At 36.7% G+C, this 22709-nt stretch overlaps 1 protein-coding gene across 5 annotated transcripts in view; it reads right to left on the bottom strand.

The window, feature by feature from the left end:
* Positions 1-22709, bottom strand: part of MYO16 (myosin XVI) — a 359417-nt gene that overhangs the window by 66852 nt on the left and 269856 nt on the right. For all 5 annotated transcript variants that reach the window (XM_064708929.1, XM_064708944.1, XM_064708935.1 and 2 more), the window contains exons 26-28: positions 19773-19853; positions 19319-19524; positions 2791-2893 (exon numbers count right to left, since the gene is read on the bottom strand). In XM_064708929.1, the coding sequence (XP_064564999.1) occupies positions 2791-2893; positions 19319-19524; positions 19773-19853 (390 nt within the window). The remainder of the gene's footprint in view (positions 1-2790; positions 2894-19318; positions 19525-19772; positions 19854-22709) is intronic.

The following is a 22709-nucleotide window of genomic DNA, read 5'->3' as shown; positions in this document are numbered from 1 at the left end:
TCTTTATTTTTCCCCCCTCTACTTTTGAGCCTATTGGAAACTTCATCTACTGATGATGACATATGAGGTGGAGTTTGATTCCTGATCTGTGTTGTTTTTTCCTAAATATCGTCATCCTTGATGAGGGTATTTTAGTTATCTTTTTTGTTCATTTTTTTTACCTGAATTTGCAACAGCTCTTCTGCGAAGTGCATGTAACATTTTGGGGAAGAAAATTTTTGATATATTCATGAACTCCTGCAACAAATAGATTTTCAGTTCCAGCAGTGACTCATTTGAAGTAGTTACTGCTGGCAACAGTGGCTGAATAAACTATATGTGTAACCCCCTGCTTTTTTGGATGATTTTTAGTAATGCACTACAGATGACTCCTTTCTTCTGACTTTGCTGCCTGACATCATCTTTGCTTCCTAATTCCTTTTTTTCTTTCCTTTCCTCCCCCCTCTTTCTACCTTTTAAATATTTTCCTTTTTTCAGAGTCCTCTACTGTAAAAGCATAGAGGAGAGTACCCATGACAAATGCAGATTGTGTAAGCTTCTTCATTTAGATTGTTATTTAAAGTTCAACTTTCATGATTAGTCAAATGAATCAAAAAGATAATTGAGAGAGAGATTATGTGACACAGACATTAGTCATTACTGCTGATAGTTGGGTATGTGATTTTGTATCACCTATACAAAATAAGTTGGTACCAAGCTGTTATTCACTGGACATTTAAAACATTTGACTTAGAGTGAATTTTCTTTTTAAACTTTTTTCTATGCTTTTCATCCTTCCATTTGTTTTTATACCTCTCTGTGCCTTGAAAAAGGTGTATGGAGAAGGTCACCCATTTTTTCAAACCTCATTCCTTGCAGCTTAGTCTGTTGCCATGTGCTTCTTAGTCACTGAGTGACAATGGTATCACTCTCACTCCCAAACTCTCCTATTCCATTTAACTTAGCAGTGTCTCTGAAGAGTTTTGTGACTTTCTGGTCTGAGGGATAATGCATTATGCACTGCTGTAGCTTTGCACACCTGACTTCTGGAGTTAATGAGATTCTGGAATTCTGGATTCAGAACTTCTAAAATCTGTTTGAGATCACAAGCTTCAGTCCTCTGCATGATGGAAGGTCTCTGTTTTGTGATTTCCTTTTAAAATTTTTTGTCTTCCTATGTTTTAGTTCTTTTAACAAATGCCTATCACTACAGAATCACTAATCTTGAGCTCTAGGCTTTCACTGATGACCAGCTGCTTTTTGCCTGTGTTGTAACAATGGTTCTTCTCCAGGGAAATAAACTTGATAGGCATCCTGCTCTGTGTTTCTTGACTGGAGCACACTGTGCAATTACTGTTGCACAGCTTTTGTCCAATGACAAGCTTGTAACCCCACATAAGTTCTAAAAATGAGGGGTTCTCTCATCTGTACTTGTAAGTGAAGGAACAGTGTCTAGTTGTTAATGATTGGGGTTTTTTTAATAGGGAACCTTGTGGCAATGATGCAGAACATATATCAGAGCAAACTTACAAAACCTGAGTAGGAAAAGCAAGTCTAGTTTAATACTTTTATCTTTTTCAGTCTTTTGGTCTTTTCTGTTGAGGGAGAGGGGAGCTATATGTGCCCTCTACTTTGCTTGGTGACTAAACTGAGGCTTTAAACAGTATTTTGATTAAAGAAAAATTTTCTTCTATTTCTGAGTGCAGGTGAATGTATGCTTCCAGCCTAGTGGGGGCCTATTTTTGTTCCTGTTGATACTAAGGAATCTGGGCCACTGAGAAATATCTATAGCACACATTCTGATTTAGTTCTTGGCCTTTATAAACAGCTTGCAGAAACTTTTCTGGGCATCTTAATACTCAGAGGTCTTACATTAATTAGAAGACCTCATCCTTTAAACTGAAGAGGCCTATAGGATTGCCCTAACCACTGTCCAGTCCCTTAACTTCACAGCTGTCCCTGAAATTGGTCTGGATGCTTTCTTGTGTAACATATTTCAGCCCTTCTAGGCTGGAAAAAGGCCTGAATCTGCAGCTCACACTGCCTGCAGGAATGCTCTGTATGTGACGCCTCCGAAAGCTTCATTTCTATTCAATAGATTCTATACTATGCAAAGAGAAACAATTTTCTTTTAAAAATGCACATATTAAAGAAATCAGTCCTACTCAATTACAAAGCTATCCAAAGCAGATAACTGAGTACTCTGGACAAATGCAGACATCCACCTTGCAGTCTTCATATTGTTGAGACTTATACAATATAAGTAGAATAAGGAGAAAGGATAGGGCGTTGACAGTTTCCTGTTTAGTGTTTGGTAGTTTTTTTAAAAAAAAATTACTTGATGTATGGCAGCCTCAGGCTCTCTGGTGGATCTGTGCATCAGCATGCTGGCACCTGCAAATGCACTGACTACCTGGGAAATCCTAATTAGCTGTTTTCAGTCTGCCCTGTTATGATAGTAGATAGAGCATTTAGCATAGGATTTTAAAGAAATAAAATATGTAAGGTTATTCAGGAACCATTCAACCACTAAAATATATATTTCAAATACCTTCAAAAATCTTGAAAAAAATTGCATAGTGTGCATGCTTAATTGAATATTTTTCTTCCCACAAGAATGCACTGATTTTTTTGACACAATGATCACAGCTACTCATAAAGCTCTGAAAATCAGTTTGATAATTTAGCCAAGCATATATTAAATGGCAAAAAATTCACCACTGCAAAGTATGTGGTGGCTTGCCACCAATGGAAATGACTCAGCCAGCTTGTTTAAAGAATGATATTTTAATTACTTTGTAGATCACAAACCTGCCAGCCTTGTAATTTACACTGCTGAAGAACAAGACGACATCTCTCCTTGGCACTCAACTTCTTCTTGTCTCCTGCTGCTGTATCAGCCAAATCTTTATACCTAGAAAAATCAGCAGAAGTAGAGTTACTCTAATGTTAGCCTGGTTGATGACTTTGTAGAAATTGTCAGTTTTCCTTTGACTCTCAAATCTTTGATATCCAAACTGGAAGCTTGGGATTCTGATCAGGGTGAAGAAAACAAGAAGGCAAATCACTCAAAATCTTGTATATTGTTAGACATGACCTTGGTCAATAACAAGTGATGCCTAAACCCCAAATTTTGCTTCTTGTCTGTTCTTTGGATGCCTCACTGAAAATCAATGCCAAAGGAATGAAAAGCTTCCCCTGCAACTGAAATGGTTCATTGAAAGGAGGAAAATATGTTTTCAGTATGTGTCATAGAACTTATGCTTCTTAAGGTGTAATTCACAGAAAGAGACATTGACAGAAATTATTTTCATCAATCTGAGATAAATTTTCATTTTGAACAGAAAGTCGTGCAGCAAAGAGACTTCCAAGAACTGGATCAGCTTTAACTACTGGAAAGAAGTTCAAGAGGAGACTTGATTGAAGCATTGAGTACCTTCAAAGACAAAAAATGCTGGATATTAAAAGGCTCTTCGATGTACCAGATAAAAATATCTAGGGAGGAAACTTCAATAATACAAAGTCCAATAAAGTATAAAATTCAAAATTTATTATGGACTTATTAAATTTATTGTAACTTATTGCTAAAGAAATGGAATTTTATACATCTTAATGCTACATAATATTACTATACTTTCTTGGAGGTATTCCTTTGTCTAGATCTGACTGCATGTAATGAGTCAGAATGCTTTTTCATTACAAAAAGCCAGGCTTTGAAAAGGATATACACTTTGCAGACATGTCACTTTTGATTAAACTCCCAGTGAAATTGATAAGTTTTGAAGTTTGCAAGCTAATTACTTTTCCTGACATTCTATTTATTTATTTATTTATTTATTTATTCAACAGCTGAATTCTCCTATATCTCTCCTTCAGCCCAAAACTGTGCTGTCTTGTTGTCTTTCACACAACATGGTAGCCAAGGCTGCAGTGCTGGAATGACTCCAGGGCCCTCAATTGTACCCAAACTGTGGCAAGTCTGGAGAAACATCTGAAGGTAAACTGCTATAAGACCAAATTTCATCTACACTTCTGTTTTCCTGTAGCTGCACAGACCCTTGGGTTCCTCAGCTCTTACAGTCTGGAAATATTCTCTTGTCTGGGAGCAGTCCTGCTGAGGACCCCATGGCTAAGTCTATGTTAGTCAATGAAAAGTGAGAGGGACTGCTTCTCTGGCATAGAAACCATCTGGCAAAACCCTAGCCTGATTATTTATTTATGCATTTAATATTATGCAATCTGTTCCATTCTATTAAGCTCTGTCCCCTTCCAACAGAGAGTAACCATGTCTAAGCTGCCTTCTTTGACAGGTCACCAGCCTGTCCTAGTTCCCAAGTTGTGCCCAGGAACCGTTTGGAGGAATGATGGTAAGAAGGGTCCAAATGTTCACCACAGATCCTTCTATTTAGTCTCACACTCCAGATGAGCATTAGAAAACTGGGGATAGCACCTTCCCAATATTCTACTAGCTGCATGGTCACAAGGCCATTTATTCTGCAGCTTTCTATTAAGGCCGGGATCACCTTGTTTCCTTACTTGTATCAACAGTTTTTTCTTAGAAGTCATGGGAAATCAGAGGTGCTAGAGAAACAGCTGCTAGAAAGCTTAGCAACTGCTGACTGAAGATTCATGACTAAGCATTGACTCACAATGCATGAAGAAGTAACTGCAAAAGTGGTCAGCCTGAAACTCCCTCACAGCAGAAACTCAAAGAAACATATTTCTCTCTTGAAAAAAAGACAAACTAAAATTTAAAAGGTTGAAGTTTTATATTTGGCTCAAGTTCTATTTAAAGACATGCAAATTAAAGAATTCAAGGATAGCCAAACATTCCTTACAATCTATATTAAACAGAATGCCAGACAAAAATGATCCACCATTTTCATCCAGCTTTTAAAGTCTCTGAAATTCCATCACATTATCCTGGAAGTCTAATCACAGTTCACAGTCCTCTTCTATCTTTTAAAGCAAGCTCTAGCTTAGAAAAGGAGAATGGGTAATGGCAATAGAGAAAGAGGAAGCTATGGAAATTTAACTCTGCCATAAACTTCCTCTGTGAACACAGCAGGACATTTGGAAGATGATCTACTTTCCCTATGTTAGACACTGAAAAGCTGTGCTGTGCTCCTAGCCTGAGTTAGTCACCTTGTTCTCAAAACAGTCTGGGAAGGCAGGTATTTTCCACAGGGTGACATGTTCTATGCGTTCTAGATGCTTTTGAAAAAAATGAGAAAATGTTGCCCTCTGGAGGTGCCTTTCTCCACTGGCCACAGATGGACTCTGAGGAGAAGTCCAGACTGGATGCTTTCATTTGGGTGCCTGAGAGGAAGCTCACCTTTGTGCCTACTTGTCTGACTGAGCTACTCATCCTGCAGAGTAACTAAAAGAGGGTCTAAGAGACCTTCCTTACTTGTCCTGTCACTGGTCCAAACCTACTGGTTAAGCACCCAAAATGAGAAAGTACCTTTATGTCCTGTGTAACCATCGGTTACCAACCATTTTAATCTTGTATAAAGATAAAAAGAACAAAACAACAAAGTTTGCAGCTATTTTTCAGCCACAATGGTGCCCCAGTTTGACTCTCAGTCTGGTTGTGCATATACACATGTCAATGCCAGGGAATTAATGGAAGTTCCTGAATGCATGGAACAAGAGGACTATACCTGTTGGTGGGAGCCCAGATTTGTTCTGGACAGAAGGGATGATTTAACCATAAACTTACATAATTTCTTCTGTACTTAGTTTTAAATGAGTGAAAAAACTAAAACTTTTTTCTTTAAACTGACAGTGAGCTAAAACACAAAGAAAGAAATAAAAACTTACAAGTGTGACATTATTATCAAAATGCCAAATATTTTTTTGGTATCAGATACTTTTTACTATGGATTGACCTTGTGTTTCCATGCAGACACAATAACTCAATATCATCCTAAATTTAATCATTCTCAAGATGAGCAAAATAACTTTTTTTTTCAGAAATTATTCTATCACAGAAATTAGTAATAAGAATACTGAAATTACAGTGCAGATTTGTATAAATAAACTTGAATTCGTTGCAACAATGGGGCTTGCTTCTGGGGAAGTGCAGACTGGAGAGTCTTTGAAACTTTCCCTTACAGAGAAATTTCCCCCTAGCACTCCTGCCTTAGTTTATTCTGAAGTGAATGAACACATCCAATTAAGTACCAGGCTTCTTCCCACCTAAAAGGTCACACATCTTACCCCCAGCAGATAATGCAGAATGCATAGAGAGGATCCTAAGGAATTCAGAAAGCATACTCAGTGCTACCTTGCTAAAAAAAGTGAAATACATTTCAGCTAAACTTGGATTGACAAGTCACTTGCCTAGACTTTCTTAAGATTCAGTAGAATAGACTATTCTGGTGTCATATTCCTAACTGTAATGGTGATGTTTACAATAGCTCAGATGAACTGTGCACTGTAAGACCATCACGTCTTTCCACTGAGTGTAAGCATGCTCTTGCCTCCAGCCTGGACATCTAATATCAGACAAAGTGAAATCTCCTTCATATCCAGTATCCCCAGTATTTCATGGCTAGCCAGAGCAACTCATTCACTAAGGGATCCAAAACAAAATACAAAACAGGGAGGTCTAAAGGATTAATTTGAATCAACACCACTCCACTGCTATGCCAAGACTAATGTACTGTTGATTAGGAAAGAAATTCAAAACCTCTTCTAGTTACAAGTTGAGACAGTGAGCACTACTGTCAGGGTGAAGGAGGGTCTCCCCAGCACCATCCACATGACATCAGTGTGAGAGAAGATCTATTTTCCCCAGCTTTTTCCTTTAGCACCCTCCCTGTCCTAACTTGTCATTTTCAGAAGCATAAACAGAAGAAAGACATTCTGGCTAGACAGGCTCACACTATGAGCATGTACAGACTGGCCAGGATTCTCTGGTGTTGCAGAAATGAGCTCTGACCTCTCTTCCTTTGCTTCTGAAAGATGTGCTCTATCAGGAAAATTTTTTGTTTGTTTGGAGTAGAAACTGCTGCCAATAGCTTGTGAATAGGGAAAACTCGATTCTCCTGGGTCTTCACAGATAAGGATGTTATCTAATCATTTTCTCCCTCACCTCCCTAAGTGCACAGCTGACAAGATCCAGCAGGCTGTTTTTCCCCAAGACAGAATATTCTGCAGTTCAGGTTGTGGCACAGTAACCCACAGCAATATTCTAAGGCTCAGCACGCTCTTTGATTTACACAGAGTGTGCACAAATGGGCTGCAGGGCTGTACTCCCAGTTCTGTATGCACAGCAAATCTTTAAGCATTGGAATAAACATGACTCAATTTCAATAGCACAACGTGACAGAAGACACTAAAGGGAAAACACACGGCAAGTACAAAGGGCAGAAAAACAAGCAGCTCCAAATCAATAGCTTGATAAAAGATGTCTTTGAACTGAAGCCACAGAACTACTTTTGTTGGTTGGTTGTTTTGCTGCTCTTATTCTCAGGTCTCTCTCTTGCCTAATTAAGAAAGAAACACCAAAAATAATAAAGTTAGAGATAGCTACTGACTGCAATCCAATGTTCTCAGTAAGAGGATAGTTTCTAATTCCACAAGTCCTATATTTTCTGAAGGAAGATCCTTCTTTCCATGTCTTTGTCTTCTGCTTAAAAAATAAAAATCACATATGGCTGGCATGTAACTGCTTTAAAAGAGTAAAGAGTGATAAGTTATGTACTTTTAAGTTCTAAATATCCAAACACAACTTATGTAAGGAAAAATGAGTGACACACTTGTCAGCATAATTCATTATGTTGTAGCTTAATTTTCTCTTTTTTTTGCTTACTACAATGTACTCTGTTTGCCAAGGTAAACTGGTATGACTTAAAAAGATATATTCAAAAGATAGTGAATAAAAGGCAGCAATCAAAATTAAATTATGTCCTATATTTCTACAAGAAGTGCAAAAACTGCCATCATAATGGTTCAGGTTGTGCTGTCTCAGTAAATTGTCTCTTTTCCCCTTTCGATATTCATTTTCTCTTTGACAATCATTAATTTTTGACATCTGAAATATGTGAAAGAAATGGATTTTGTTTGCCAAACTTGTCACTGTGTGCTTATAACTCAGGATTTTTAGTTTTGTTTGTTTGGATTTGGGGAGGATGGGAAGACTGGGTTAGGTAAGGTTTTATTTGAAAAGTCTATCAAGTGAAAGATGACACATCCAGAGTGCCTATCTACTGAAGAGGGATTGCCTGAAAAATTTTCAGTAGAAAACTTATAATATCAGTGAGTAGCAAAGAATAGGACGGAATTTTGATTAATGTTACCTTTATGTAAAGAATATATATTAATTCATTCATGCATTCCTTTTCCCTCTGTTATATTCTTTTTGTCCTGAAGGAATAACCTAATTATTTTTGAAATATGAGGAACATGGGAAATTCCAGATAATTAGAAAAGAGGAAATAGATTATTATAATTTCCAAGGAAAAAAAAAGGCAATTATGTCAATCTGTGTACAATATATATGACATAAATATCTTATTATAGAGCATAAATATTAAAAACAAAGGCACATACAGAAATTTTTTTAGAGAATAAATCTTTGTATGTGAAGAAGAAAATAATGCTTGTAGAAATAACAATACATCAGACAAAATGCATTTGGGGCTTCTTTTGTAGAACTTCAAAAATTCAGTATAAGATTATAAGGTTCACTTTAAATGAAAAATTTTGCACCAAGGCTGCTTCACAGAGACTTACAGAAATAATTCAGAATATTATAAATGTGAGCATGAAGTGCAAAGTATCTGAAACAATTAGTAAGTATATATGGCAATGAACCAAAAACTTCAAATTACCTGCCTACAATATTTTTTTTCATATCTTAATTGATATCTAGAAATACAGTCTTAAGTGACTATATATGCTGACCAATAAGAATTAAGTGAAAAAAATAAAAGTACAGCAATTTTGGAAAATGAATAATGCTAAAAGTGATCTTACAACAAACCAACCAGTTATCATACATTTATCTGGTTTCTGTATATGCCTCTCGATTTTGCTGGCAAAATATACTGATTTTTTTTACTTCAACAATTAAAAATTCACTTCCTATACAAGGAGCAATAGGTAAATATGCAGCATGCTTCAATGTGTCTGTGGAAAAAGGAAAATATACTCAAGAGTGACAATAAATGACACGTAACTGAGATAAAAGAGCAAAATTTAGGACTAAGAAATAAAACTGGAAGAATACTCAGAAAATCCCCAGAACAAAATTTTAAAGTGGCTCAAATGTGAGTCGGCCACTGGGCCAATGCAGAGCTCAGTACAGACTTTTGAGGGAGGGTCATGGCTATGAAATTCACTGAATCAAAACACCTTTGCAGAAGTGACCATTTGGGATGTTTTAATTTAAACTGAATAAAAAGTAAGACAAATTTCTCAGATAGAGATACTACCTTATGACAGATGATAAAGAAATGAATTGGAAGAATTATTTTTTCCTGAGTTTTATAGTGTTTTTTGCATTAGCCTTTGAAACCCTTAATCTTTTCTGGACATCTGAATTTCAGTTTCTGAAGAAAAGAAGTAATGAAGATATGTGTGTCTTAGTCCTGGATTATTTATTCATATACTTCCTGTAATTAAGCAGAGGCTTCCTCATCTCAGACAATGTGGCAGCAGAATAGTGAGTAGAATATAAATTATAGTTCAGCTCTTGGGATTAGTGGATTCAACTATGCAAATACAACATATGAATTCTCAACATCTGCTAAAGATTTGCTAAAGATTTACAATACTTTTGCACCATCTTACTTAAAGCTGACATTCCCATTTCATCTTGACAAAGCAATGTAAAAACATATTTACTTTAAAAATTGTCAAAAATCACACATTGTCTCAAACATGCTGGCATTGAGCAAACAAACAGCTCTATTATATCTACAAACATATTCATCTGACTCTACTTCAGCAAATGTTTACCTTTAGCTCTTGCTGGGTAGGTCTTTCCCACAGCTAATCACCTCTCCATGCTTGGGCATCCCACCAACATGCACAGGGGCCATAAAATGCTTCGCTGTACACAGAATATATGGGCTATGTAATACATTTAAATGTCTTTGTTAACCTGCTAATTTGATTCTGTTGTACACAAATATGTGTGACTGGCATCCACTGAAGCTCCTCTTCTTTCTCTGCAGACACAGCCATACAATAATAGGGCATCAAAATCAAAATTTCAATTGAAACACTGAAGTGGGCTTGTGCAACTTTCCTGCTTGGTCTCCTGCTGACATTGCCACTTCACTGTTTGCCAAGAAGGCACTGCCCAGCTCATTGGGAAATAAACTGAGAAAGATTTATGTTGCAGAAGCAGAAAGTAAAACCAGACTCAAACAGAAATTGTGATATTAAAGAGAAATAGCATTAGATTTGCTGTTCCACCTAGATAATGCTTTATTTCTTCATTCCTTTTGGTGGTTTTTTTTCTCCTGTGTGGCCAGTACTCAGCCAAAGAGGAATGGGAACATATAAAACCCTTCCCACAACACTCACTAGTAGTAGCTTAGACAACAATTATTGGGATTCTGGGGAAGGATTTTTGGACCTTTTTAAACCATACGGCAAAATAGCTTCTCTGTGAGATCATCTCTACCTCTGCTCTCTTCTGTGGGAGCTTCCCTTGTGCCTCTGAACCCTGTGAGTACTATGGTACTCACTATGTGAGTACCATACTGTTGTATGGTTTGTCTAACCATTATGCAATCCAGCAATCCTGGCTCTGGATTGCATAATGGTTAGACAAACCATACAAAAGCATCATTTTTCAAGATATACTAAGGTCATGTGCCAAGAGTGGACCAGATTCTCCTCTCATTAACAGTGCAATACAGTTGGAGCAACTCTGCTGAAACAGATGATGGTAAATTAACACCACATTGGTCTAAACAAGAAAGCGAAGTAAGAGCCAGTGATTAAGATGCATGAAAGGATTTTATGTGCATGCTTGCATAGGATTTTGTGTTTGCTCCCAGATATCACCAGGATAAACTGCCTATTATTATTCAGCCTGACTAGGAAATCTAGCTTTAGGAAGTGTCATTCCAGGTTCTGCTGCTGAAGATTAAATGGTTGTAAAGAATGTAAAGGCATGGATCAGGAGAAAAAGGGTGCCCTGAATATCTGAGTTGAGTGGAAAGAATTTAACAGCTGCAGAGCCATGGAAAGAAGAAAAAGCAGGAGGGTCACAGTTGTTTTTCAGTGTGAGGCAGCTGGACTGCATCTATACGAGTCCTATGACCTATACAAGTCCTACGACCATAAAGAAGCAGCACTCAAGATCAACTAATATTTTTCTAGACAGTGAAACCATGCAGACATATTTAATTAAGCAACAAATAACAAGGAATTTTTTAAAACTGTACAGTAAAATTTATCTATGTGACAATTTGCAACTTAATCTGATAATTCAAAGTTCCTGCATATAAACTAATGTGTTACACACTTACTTCTTTAAAATATTTACTTTAAATATATGCTGTATTAATTTAAGAGGTCAGTAATTCTAATAAGCATTTCTTTAGAAGAGTTTCAATGTATAAAGATTATTGAGAATATTAGTGGTTGATAATATTTTAAAAGGTTTATTTCTATGGCAGACATTTAACTGAATTTCTTACTACCACACATAAATCTATGTCCATTATCTTTGTCATTATGTGATGTCAGCAAATTATGGAGCACTCAATAAAGATTTTTGTTGGAACCTTAAGGTTCTGAAATAAAGTTATTAGCTGCCTGTTATAGGCACATTGAACTCAGTTTGTGAGACATGGGTCAAGAACTTTCATTACACTTATTTGTGTACAAATATAATTCTATCTATTTTTATAATTCATGCTTTTAAGTGAAATCCAGCGCTGTGGTAGGTATTTCAACACCTTGTGACAACATTACTCCATATTTAGCTCAAATAACACAAGCTTTAAAATTCACAGATGTAAAACATGCATAGATTTTTATAAAGATTGTAAGGGTTATTTAGTGATCTAATAAACTTTTTGTTAAATCTGATGGATAAGAAATGTCAAGAACTAGTGGAAAGTAGAGGTACCAAGGGTGGCACTTTAATCTGGAAATTAAACAAACATTTTAAAACTTCACAGATCTTGAAGTTAAAATAAAGAAAACCACGAGAACTGCTGAAAGAGTTCAGTCAGAATTATACTTGTGTGTGCCAAATAGATCTATGATTGCCTAAAGAAATTAATGTAGTTGTATGCACCTAATAGTGGAGGGAGAACAATACAATGAGATTCTCACTGAAACAGCCCAAAAACTGGGACATTCTCTATTGCACAAAAAAACAGACTCTGCAAAAGCTTCATTCAATTTTATGCATTCTGTACTAAATGTGATATACATAATGCTGAAGGTTATTCAGATTGCACATCAAACATTTGAAAGTTAGGAATCATCAGACTTAACTGGCCATGTCATCTGTATTTCCCTGTATCTGGCTATTTAATGACCTAATTACATCCTCCTGCTCAAGGGACCCCTTTTCTTGTCAATCTTGTAGAACTGTCAAGTGTATGACAGATATGAATAATTCAACTGACTTCAATTGTTTACACACATTTACACATTTGTAATTGCTTTAGCAAATGAGGGTTGCATTGTAAGCTTCTGAAGATGCCCGAGCAAACAATGCTGATATTTATTTTTGCCTTCAGAATATAGCTAGATGCCTTCTAAATAAAGTCAGGTGTCTAGCCTTCCACTGAAAACTCCAGTCAAAAGGGAAATTCTATTCTCTTATAGTCAGTAATTTGTGCACTCTCACTAAGCCCCAGAAACATCAGCCGCTTTACCATACTCACAGTCCAAACTCTGTGACATGTAATGTAAGCACTGACACTTTGTATTTACGAGAGGAATTCTGTGGGCAAGAGAACTGATGATGCCACGGTATAGCTTCAAAAGCTGCATCTGTCTTGTCTCCAAAACGTTGTTCTCTGATTTTTTTAGAGCCTGTTACAATGCATTAATTCATTACCTTGCCATAGAATGCAGCTACACTGATTCTGGGAAATACCTGCAAAAATGGATAAACCCAAGACTAATCTGTTGAATCCCATCCTAAAAGTGATCACTTTTCTTTACACCATACAAATTAAGTCCTGATTAATTAGGCAAGTCACCACGGGCATATGAAGTTACCTTGTGCATTTCTTGTTTCTAAAATATCAAAAAGGACTTAAGGAGCATAATGGGGCAAACAAGCTAAATGGACACAGATGGACACAAAGAAACAACTCCAAAGGGGTAAACCAGAAGATTCCATCAACAGTTAGACTGCGTGGAAAGAGCTATTTGGTTTTTCCATAATATGAGTAGCTTGTAACTCTCACTACACTATCACATTGTACAAGTAGATTTGAAACGGTCTGTAGCCCCTAAAACAGTCCCAAATATCTAGTTACACCTCAGAAATTCCCCAGGGTGATTTACTCCAATTCTAGGCTTGTCAGGGAGACTGCCAGAGCATTCTGGGTTCTGGTGTTCTCCTACATGATAATCATTCCCTACCAGTAAGGTTTAATGAGGAATTAGTAATTTATAGTAACTCTGTAAATTTTCCTAAACTGGGTTCCCCTATCCAAAGGTTAGTGAAAGGAAAAGAACAAATAAAAGCTGAGAGTAGAAAAAGGAAGAAAGGACTTTCAGAGTGATGGTGTTTGTCTTCCCAAGTCACGAGTATTCATGATTAAATACTTTCCTGTCTGCCAAGGGGAAATAGAAAACTAGTTCCTTATTTTTATTTATTGGTTTCTCTATTCAATTGCATTTATCCAATGAGTTTTCTGACTTCTCTCCTAATTGTCTCCCCCACCCCACTGAGGAAGGAATGAGCCAGTAGCCACGAGGGGTTGAGCTGCTAGCTGGGGTTAACCAGTGACACTTCTTTATCCAAGTGCTTTATTTGGGTGATGGTGGACGAGAGGCTGGCAATGTGCATTTGTAGTCCAGAAAGCCAACAGTATCCTGGGTTGCATCAAAAAAAGTCTGACCAGCAGGTCAAGGGAAGTGATCCTGCCCCTCTACTCTGCCCTTGTGATTCCCCTTCTGGGGTCCTGTGTCCAGCTCTGGGATCCTCAGAACAAGCCAGACGTTGACCTATTGGAACAAGTCCTGAGGAGAGCCAGGAAGATATTCAGAGAGCTGGAGCACCTCTTCTGTGAAAACAGGCTGAGGGAGCTGGCTTTGCTCACCCTGGAGAGGAAAAGGCTCTGGAGTGATCTTACTGTGGCCTCCCAGTACCTAAAGGCGGCCTACAGGAAATCCAGAGTGGGACTTTTGAAAAGGCCAGGAAATTATACCTCAAGGGTAAATGGCTTTAAACTGAAATAAGACAGGTTTAAATTAGATATTAGGATGAAATTCTTTGCTGTGGCATTGGAAAGGCACTGGAACAGGTGGCTCAGAGAAGCTGTGGGTGCCTTATGCCAGGAAGTGTCCAAGGCCAGGTTAGATGTGGCTCTGAGCAGCTTGTATAATGGAAGGTGTCCACGGCAGGTCATTTGGAGCAACATAATCTTTAAGGTCCCTTCCAGTCCAAACCATTGTATGATTCTATAGTAATTACCAAAATTGCCAAGGACACAGACATTTAATCACAGACACATAATTCACAGTTTTAAACTTCAAGGATGACCTTCACTCCTCATGGGAAGCTGGTCATTACCAGGTTTATGAATTTGTGTTTAAAGTGCCCTCAAAACTGATGACTTTAAGATACTTAATTTACTCATCTTTGCTTCCATTCTGAAAGAAAGACAAATAAAAATGATTACCCTCAATCAGAAATACCACTTCCAGCACTAGGTCTGAAGGAACAAACTCCACAGTGGCAAGACTGCCATTTGATATAAATTGACATCATTACATCTACTTTAATGAAATACTGCTTTTGTAGCAGCAGTCAGATTGCCTTTGCTCTCCTTGCAAAGATTTAAGGTATCATGGCACATATCAATGTAGTGCTCTCTGAGATTACTGATGTTGCATAGCAGACAATAAAGCTGAAAGGGCCAGTGTGATGATGGCCCATCACTTTGCAATCTGCTCTGTACATCATTCTCACTAATGCCCTAACTTAGTAATGGGACTCTGAAATGTTCTGCTGACTTTTTAAATTCAAATGTTATATATTATAAAACATTATAGCTTCCCTGCTTTCAAGAGGAAGAAAAAGCGAGAGGGGGAAAGAAAGAGAAAAAAAGTCAACAAAATGCTTCTGGACGAAGGGAATATAGATATACAACGATGACTCATGGAAATGATTTACAAACATAAACAACACATCTGTGCAACACGTCATCAGCTAATAGCATAAATTTGGTAAAAATATTACAACAGCTATTAAAAAGGGCTTTATAGGAAAAGGACAGACAGTACTTGACAAAGCAATGATATCAGCATTAACATAAACTTTCCTGAGAAAACAAGAAGTCTCTTGAGAATGATCTCTTAGCAAAGTCAGTTACTTGAAAGAGTTAATAATGATTTAGTACTCTGAAGCACTAAAGTTTTGATGTAAAGACCAATATTGGAGCATTTCATTATCAATGAATGCTGCCCTGACTAGAAGTACAGAATTCAGGACCTGCAGTTTAGTGCAGCTTGAAGAACAAATTAAGGACTTCATACCAAAATCAGAGGAAAACCTGTAATTAGAACAGTCTTTGAACATACTTGTTTCACCCTCACTGCTATGATTACCACAAGAATCCATTATCATTGTGTTTCATATTTTTCCTTCCTAATATTGCCTATTAAAATGGATGTTTTGCCATCTTTTGAAGTTACTTTAAAACAAAAAAAAAATCATCAGAATGTTAACTCTTTATTTCCTTTTTTTAAATAAACTTACAGTTGGTGATTTTGATATTTTTACCTTACTCATACAGGAGAGCAAGGTTAGATTACAAAAAGAGGAAGAAGAAGGAGAAAAAGAGAAGACAGGGAAGAAGGGGGAAGGGAAAAGAGGACAAGGAGGAGGAGGATGAGAAAGAAGAAGTCATGACATTGTACCTCCAATACAGCATCTGGTACTGTTTAACAGGATAAATAACTACTTATAAAACTTCATAGCTGCATTAGCCTAGGTAAAACTAAAGATTAGATTGGTGCAATTTAAGAAATTTTAAAATATTATTAGAAATAGTAAATCATAACATTCTAGTGACTTATCTCTTCTTGACACCATACCATAAGGAATGTCTCTACACACAGCCTTCATGTTCTCTTTCAGACTATGAAATTTTCTCTGCTCTTTCTTGAGCAGCAACAGAAGGCAGGATGGGACCTCCATAATGGAAAACACAAGGATAAATTTATAGAATTAAACCCAGGAAAGACCATCTAGAAACCTGAGAGACAGTAATGAAATTCCAAGAAACACTCAAAAAGTGCAGAAATGAAGGCAAGGAACAGGACACTAGAATTGGAGCTTTCTGAACAACATGATTTTTGCCAAAGAAATCCTACTGTTCTTATCTGCTAAGTGAAAGGCTCAAATTGCTTATCAGTTCAAATAATCCACAGAGGTTATCCTGAGCTTCAACAGCTCTGAGTGTTTCCTGTAAACTGGCAGGGAAGGCTCATTTAAGGAGCTGTGTAATAACACAGATGCCTCCTTTAAGAACCTCAGAAACTGGACCTTGCAGTCTCCACATATCCCAGACACAAGAAACCACGGCCATGTGAACCTCAGTTTCTGAGTTAGTAATGCATAAATTTTTCCTTGGGCAAGGAAACTGAAATATAGACAGAGAAAAAAACTGTATATACTTTAGAAACTTGGTGAATAACATTAAAGTAGAAAGAAGGAATTATTTTAATTATTTTATGTTTATTTATTTTAACACATGGAGTGTTTGTGGAGGAGGATGCTGCCAAAATAATATTTTTCAGAGAGAGTGAAATAAAGCCTCTTAGTACCTCATTTTTACCTGAACATCCCTGAACAGCTGTATTCTTGTATTTTGCTGAGGTCACCTCATGGGTCTTTGATCACTATAGTTACTTTTAAAAATTTATATTTGAAATGGCTTTTGCATGTCTTCCTTGAGCACCACGTGTGGTGAATGACACAAAAGTCAGCCAGGATCCATTTTATTAATTGATGCAAAGAGATTAGATTCTAGATATTAACCTTGTACAATGAGGCTGTGTCTGTGCCCCAGAGAGTTTCTGAGCCCTATTGTTCTGCACTGGAAACAGTGCAGACACTTGATACTTTTTCTGTTCCATGGCACCAACTAAGAAAACCAAAATAAATTACTATTTCTACTAACAGGCTTTTTGTATATCTTATTCTAAATTAGATATATTTTAAATGAGAATTATTTTAAATCAGAAATAAATTTAAATAAGATATCAAAACACTAAATACTGGAAAGAAACAGCAATCTGCAGACAGTTGCTAATTCCATGGCTATTTTACTGTTTTCTTTCTTTCAAGAAAAAATATATTTGAGGATACTTTACCTATGTGTACAATTTAGACTGCAAATTGGAAACTTTAAACCCTTTAAAAATTTGTTTGTGCCACTGCCTTGACTTAAAAAGCAAAGCTAGAATTTAGAACAATAGTCCACTGAGAACCATTCTGAAGATAATAAGCAAAATATATCGATGGGCAAACTTTTCCAGGAGTGTAAAATGTGTGTTACTCAAGGTTTTTTGGTTTTAAGTTGAAGTAAAAACTGATCCCTGTCTCTCTGCTCACAGAGCTTTAGAAATTGAGCCAACACTGCAGGTAAATTCAGCAGAAACACTGCATCTGAAGTTGATAAATCTGCTGAAATCACATATATGATTTCTTCATTATCCTACTTTAACAGGATTTCATAGCATCTGATGTTATGAATTCTCATTTTATTATATATTCATTGAGATGAAGTGTCACAGCTTCCATTTAAAAATGAGAAATTCCTCTTATTAAATGAGAATATTCTCCACTTAAATGAGAAGATTTCTCTTCTGATCAGCAAACTTTGATGATTGAGGGGTTCACCTCACAGCTGGCAACTTTTACTTTGATAACACAGAAACAAAAAAATCACCAAAACTAATTATCTGGTTTCTAAAATCATCCTGTTCAGTTACCAAGGCATTATAGAGATGTAGCACAAATGAAGATTTTTAGGAAACATTTTGAAAAGGTAACTCATAATCTCTGAATGCATAATTTCTTTCTTACCTGCAGTCTATTGGCTGAAAAAAAACCATACAGCAGAGATTTCCCATACAAACTCAGAACATGAAAGCTTTTCCAAATCTCCCATTATGTGCGTCTTCTCCTCAACCAGCCTGATTCACACTTGAGGATGGATATTGTAGTAGGACACAGATGGTTTATTTGTGAAAGAGATAGAATGATAAACTCCTATATTCCTCACTGTTTGAGTATTAACAGAGAAAAAAACTTTCTGCCCAAGCAGTAATTTAATATCCACAACTTCTTCCAAGACAACTCAAACTTATGTGTAAGCAGCTAATGCTGTTTTTCAGAAGTAAAATAATAAAGGACAGATCATGACTGGTTGATATACATCAATCAAGGGGATTGGAACTTGTCTTGAGTGCATGAGGCTGCTAAACAAACAGTTCTTGGGCAAGACAATCCTCTTTCCTTCCTGAATCTTTTAAGAATTAAATGACCCAAAACCCCAATACTGAACTGGGAATGGGGAACAAAAGTTTGCCTTCTAACAGAAGCAGACCTTTTTGCCTTTTCGCATTAATTCCATATGTCACTGATTTCTAACTATAACAAAAATGGAGCTGTGGTTATGAGCATTAGTACCTCTTGACCAAGCATAAACAAATCATAGCCTATGAAATAGAAAAATTGAACCCATGACATCTACACCTAGAAAGCTGAAAAATTAGACTATTCTCCTTCTCCTTTTTAATTATCTGCACAAAATATACAATATTTCATATATCTTAAATCATACAAATAGCATAAATTGTAAAAAAAACCCTCCTTTCTGAGGTCATACTTTTAAAACTTAACTTTCTGGATGATATTTATAAATATATTTCTACATATCAATATAAATTTTATAAGTTTATCAATTTATAAATATATTTCCAAAGTTCATTATTTGTTCAATTAAAAAGTAACAGGCCTATACCCCTTGCAGTCAGACAAGATTTTCTCTGAAGAGAGTCTGAAAGACACATAAGCAAAACAACATAGCAAGCTCTACCAGGACATGACAGAAGGCTTTGTAGCGTAAGTAAGAAAGAAGGTTTTATGAAACTTGAAAGAATTTACCTTGACAAGAAGTCTGCGAAAGAGAGACGTACTGGATACCCATGTCGGATAATTTTGATCATGTCTAGGACACCAATATACTGCAGCTGGGCAGACACATAAAAATGATCAAAGGTATCTGGCAACTTGGAGTTATTAGGCTTTATACAATGAACGCAATGTGGTGTGCAATTCTGCAGCTTCCCAATAATATCTGCAAGTGATTTCTGGGGAAAAAACAAACCAACAAAACAGCAATTATCAATCATTCTTATGCAGCTAAGACAATTGTTCAATACATAGGCTCTTCCTAACTTTTTAACATTATTTTCTCAAAAGGGTTGACCAGGTCATGCAAGTCGCTCCTTCAAACATAAGATTTTTGTTTCTTCTGTTGCAATCTGCAGAGGGTAATCCTGCTTTTAAAACACCTCGAGATTCTTTTGCAAATTCTGCCCATAAGATGTTCACTGACCCTGAGCTGTATTGCCACAGTGGTTGGGCCCCCGCGTTCCAGTCTCTGGAGAAATGAGGATGTTCCTTTCTTTTTCAACAGCTGTGGAAGAGAAAAGCACACAGTCAACAGTTTTATTTCAAGATGGGCAGTAGACCTTTATTGTCATTGTTGCAGTTGACTAATGAAGGCAAAAATCTGTACAAACATGGTGCCATAGACAAGGATTGAGTTTCAGAAAGAACTGGGAAGTGGATAAATATCCTCAGGTATTTGCAGAGCTATGACTGATAAGTTTTGATTTCAAAAGCAGCTACATACATTATAATAATACACCTTTTACAAATAACCGGGCAAATCAATATGTTTCAGAGGTCTGAGGCAGAAGTAGGATTTGTGCACTTAGTATCCCATAGAGTCTAGAAGCAGCATAATTCTGTAACTCTGTAAGAAGGTGCCTTATGCCTTTGACAGGTGTTTAATAATACAAATATTTTTTTTAAATCTTCTAATTTCTTCTTGCACATGAAAACATAGTTAAAATTCTCTTTTCTAATACATTTTCACCAATTTGGGACATAAATTATTAACAATTTCCTATCTCATTAGAATCAATGTTACCCCACACACCAGAATTGGGAGGGGAAAATTAATTTATTTTTCACTGCTCTACTTCCTATCTTTGAGACTGAAATGGAAATAATCATACCAAAAGTGGTCCCAGAACTTAGGGTCTTTTGTTAAACTTTCTACAGAAAGGCTGGCAAAATTATTGCATTCTAGGGTTTGGCAAAGCTGTGAGATTTAAAGCCCCTTATCAATGACAGCCTTTTCACCTCTGACTCTCCACTGCCTTTCTTCAGTCCACTTACCCCATAAAAATCCCTTTCTATTGAGTCAGCATATTCGGGCCTACTGCTTTTTCCAGTTTTATCAAAAAAGCTTACATCTTCTAAGCTTGGCCCACTCAAGCCAAATGCCATTAAAAATATTGTAGTGCAAGCAATTTTCTACTCACCATGCTAAACTTTGGAGCTCTTTTTTATTTCACTTACTAGGATGCAATAAGATTTTAAAGGCAAATTCCCCCTCAACTTCAAAACTAAAAAGTAAAAAAGATCTGCTTGTTCCAGTTTCTCTCATAAAAAGGACAACTAGCATGCCAATGACACTTTTCAGTAAAGTTTAAAAATAATTGTGGAATATAACCAAAATAGAATTTTCTCCACCTTATGGATAATGCTGTCACCCCTTCCTCTCAATATTTAAATCAATAGTTCAAGATTGTTTCTTGACTTAGTGGGAGATCTAAGAACAACACTTCCTACTTGCTCTCCCATGTTACATATGACTTTCCATGGGAAAGAAAAATTTGTTTCAGAATGAGAAAGAGAAAACAAATGAAAAATGAAAAAAAAAAGACAAAGGAAAAAAAAATTAAATTCAAACTCTCAAAATCTGGACATCTTTAATCTTCAGCTATGGGCTAAGGAAAAAGGCTATATCACACAAGCTCTACCTCTCTATTGCCCTGTAATATACAGCTTTACATTGGAATATCTTGTGCCTCTAATCTATAGAAAAAACCTCCACATACATATATATTTGAAATCTCTCTTAAGAAGCTAAAAATCTCCTCCTAAACATATCTTAAGACTTTTGCTGTATAAACTGTGAAACATACCAATTCTTCCAAAGTAAGTCAGGAGAAGACAATAGAGCCAAAATATGCACCAGGAAAAAAGGTTAGAGAAAACAAGGGAGCAAGAGTTGATGTGAGCAAGAGTCGTGAGAGTGTCAATGAAGATATCTTTTATTTGAAAAGGCCCCATGATCTTCGTAAGTCACAGAGGCTTGAGCTGGCATCCCCAGATTCCTATGACTCCTTATGTGCCCCAAACTCCTGGCCAGTTAAAAGATCTGTTCATGTGTGCCTTAGAATGGATGCATTGTTGTCTTGGATCCTACCACACTAGCATTAGCTCAAAGAGGTGTCCTTACCTGTGCCAGCATGCTCAGCATCAAGAGTCATGTATGGAAAGGTAAACAGATACATATGTATCAGATGGCCACATGGAGAGACATTTATAATTATATAAACAAGCACTTAGTTAGGATTGCAGTGACAAGTTGCAAGAGGAGGAGAGTCACAACAAAATCCTATTTTATTTGACTTTAACATTCTCTAATTCCCTTCCAGGGATATGGTGGAGCATAGTTACTGCCCATACACAGCACCATGTGTACCTCCCATTTCATGATTCCTACTGCCTACAGTATGACGTCTGTTGTGACTCAAACTCCAGATATAAATGAATGTCAGTCTCTGATTGATAATTTTTGCCCTAATGTCCCTCCTTCTCTCTCTCCTCTATTCTATTTCTTTTTTCTTCTCTTTATTGCCATTAACCTCTGAACAAACTCCAGTTAAAATTCAGTGGTTTTATGATTTTCCAACTCATAATAATTTAAATTTTAAGCTGACAAGAAAAAGCCCCTTACATTGCATTTGCAACTGCAGTAAAAAAAAAACAAACTCAAGATTATTTCAGTCCACCACAGCATATTTTCAAGGCTATATTGAAAAAGGGTAGGAGTTATTTGGGACTGAACAGTTACAGATGTGGGCTTGATCCACAACAGAATTTAAAAAACTTGCCTACTTCCAGCTCCTGCAACAAGTGCCTATTCCAAAAAAACAAATCTCACTTTTTACCAATGGAACAGCCTATATTCCTAAAGTTTTGCTCCAGTCCTGCAGGGCAGCTCGGAACCTTGCTAAAATTAAGCCAACTTAGTATCGACAAAGTGTTCTGTCTCACCTGCGCAGCTGCTCTCAAAGCCTGTGCTCGAGAAGCAAAGCCATCCTTGTCTCTGCAGACAGGATGGAGCAGGAAGTTCTTCCCACCTTCCAACTAATGCCTAAAGGTTTACAGCATTCTCACTGAATCTGAAATT

The sequence above is a fragment of the Zonotrichia leucophrys genome, chromosome 1 (assembly GCF_028769735.1).
Source record: "Zonotrichia leucophrys gambelii isolate GWCS_2022_RI chromosome 1, RI_Zleu_2.0, whole genome shotgun sequence".
Taxonomy (NCBI): domain Eukaryota; kingdom Metazoa; phylum Chordata; class Aves; order Passeriformes; family Passerellidae; genus Zonotrichia; species Zonotrichia leucophrys.
This window is presented reverse-complemented; position numbering and strand designations above follow the sequence as displayed.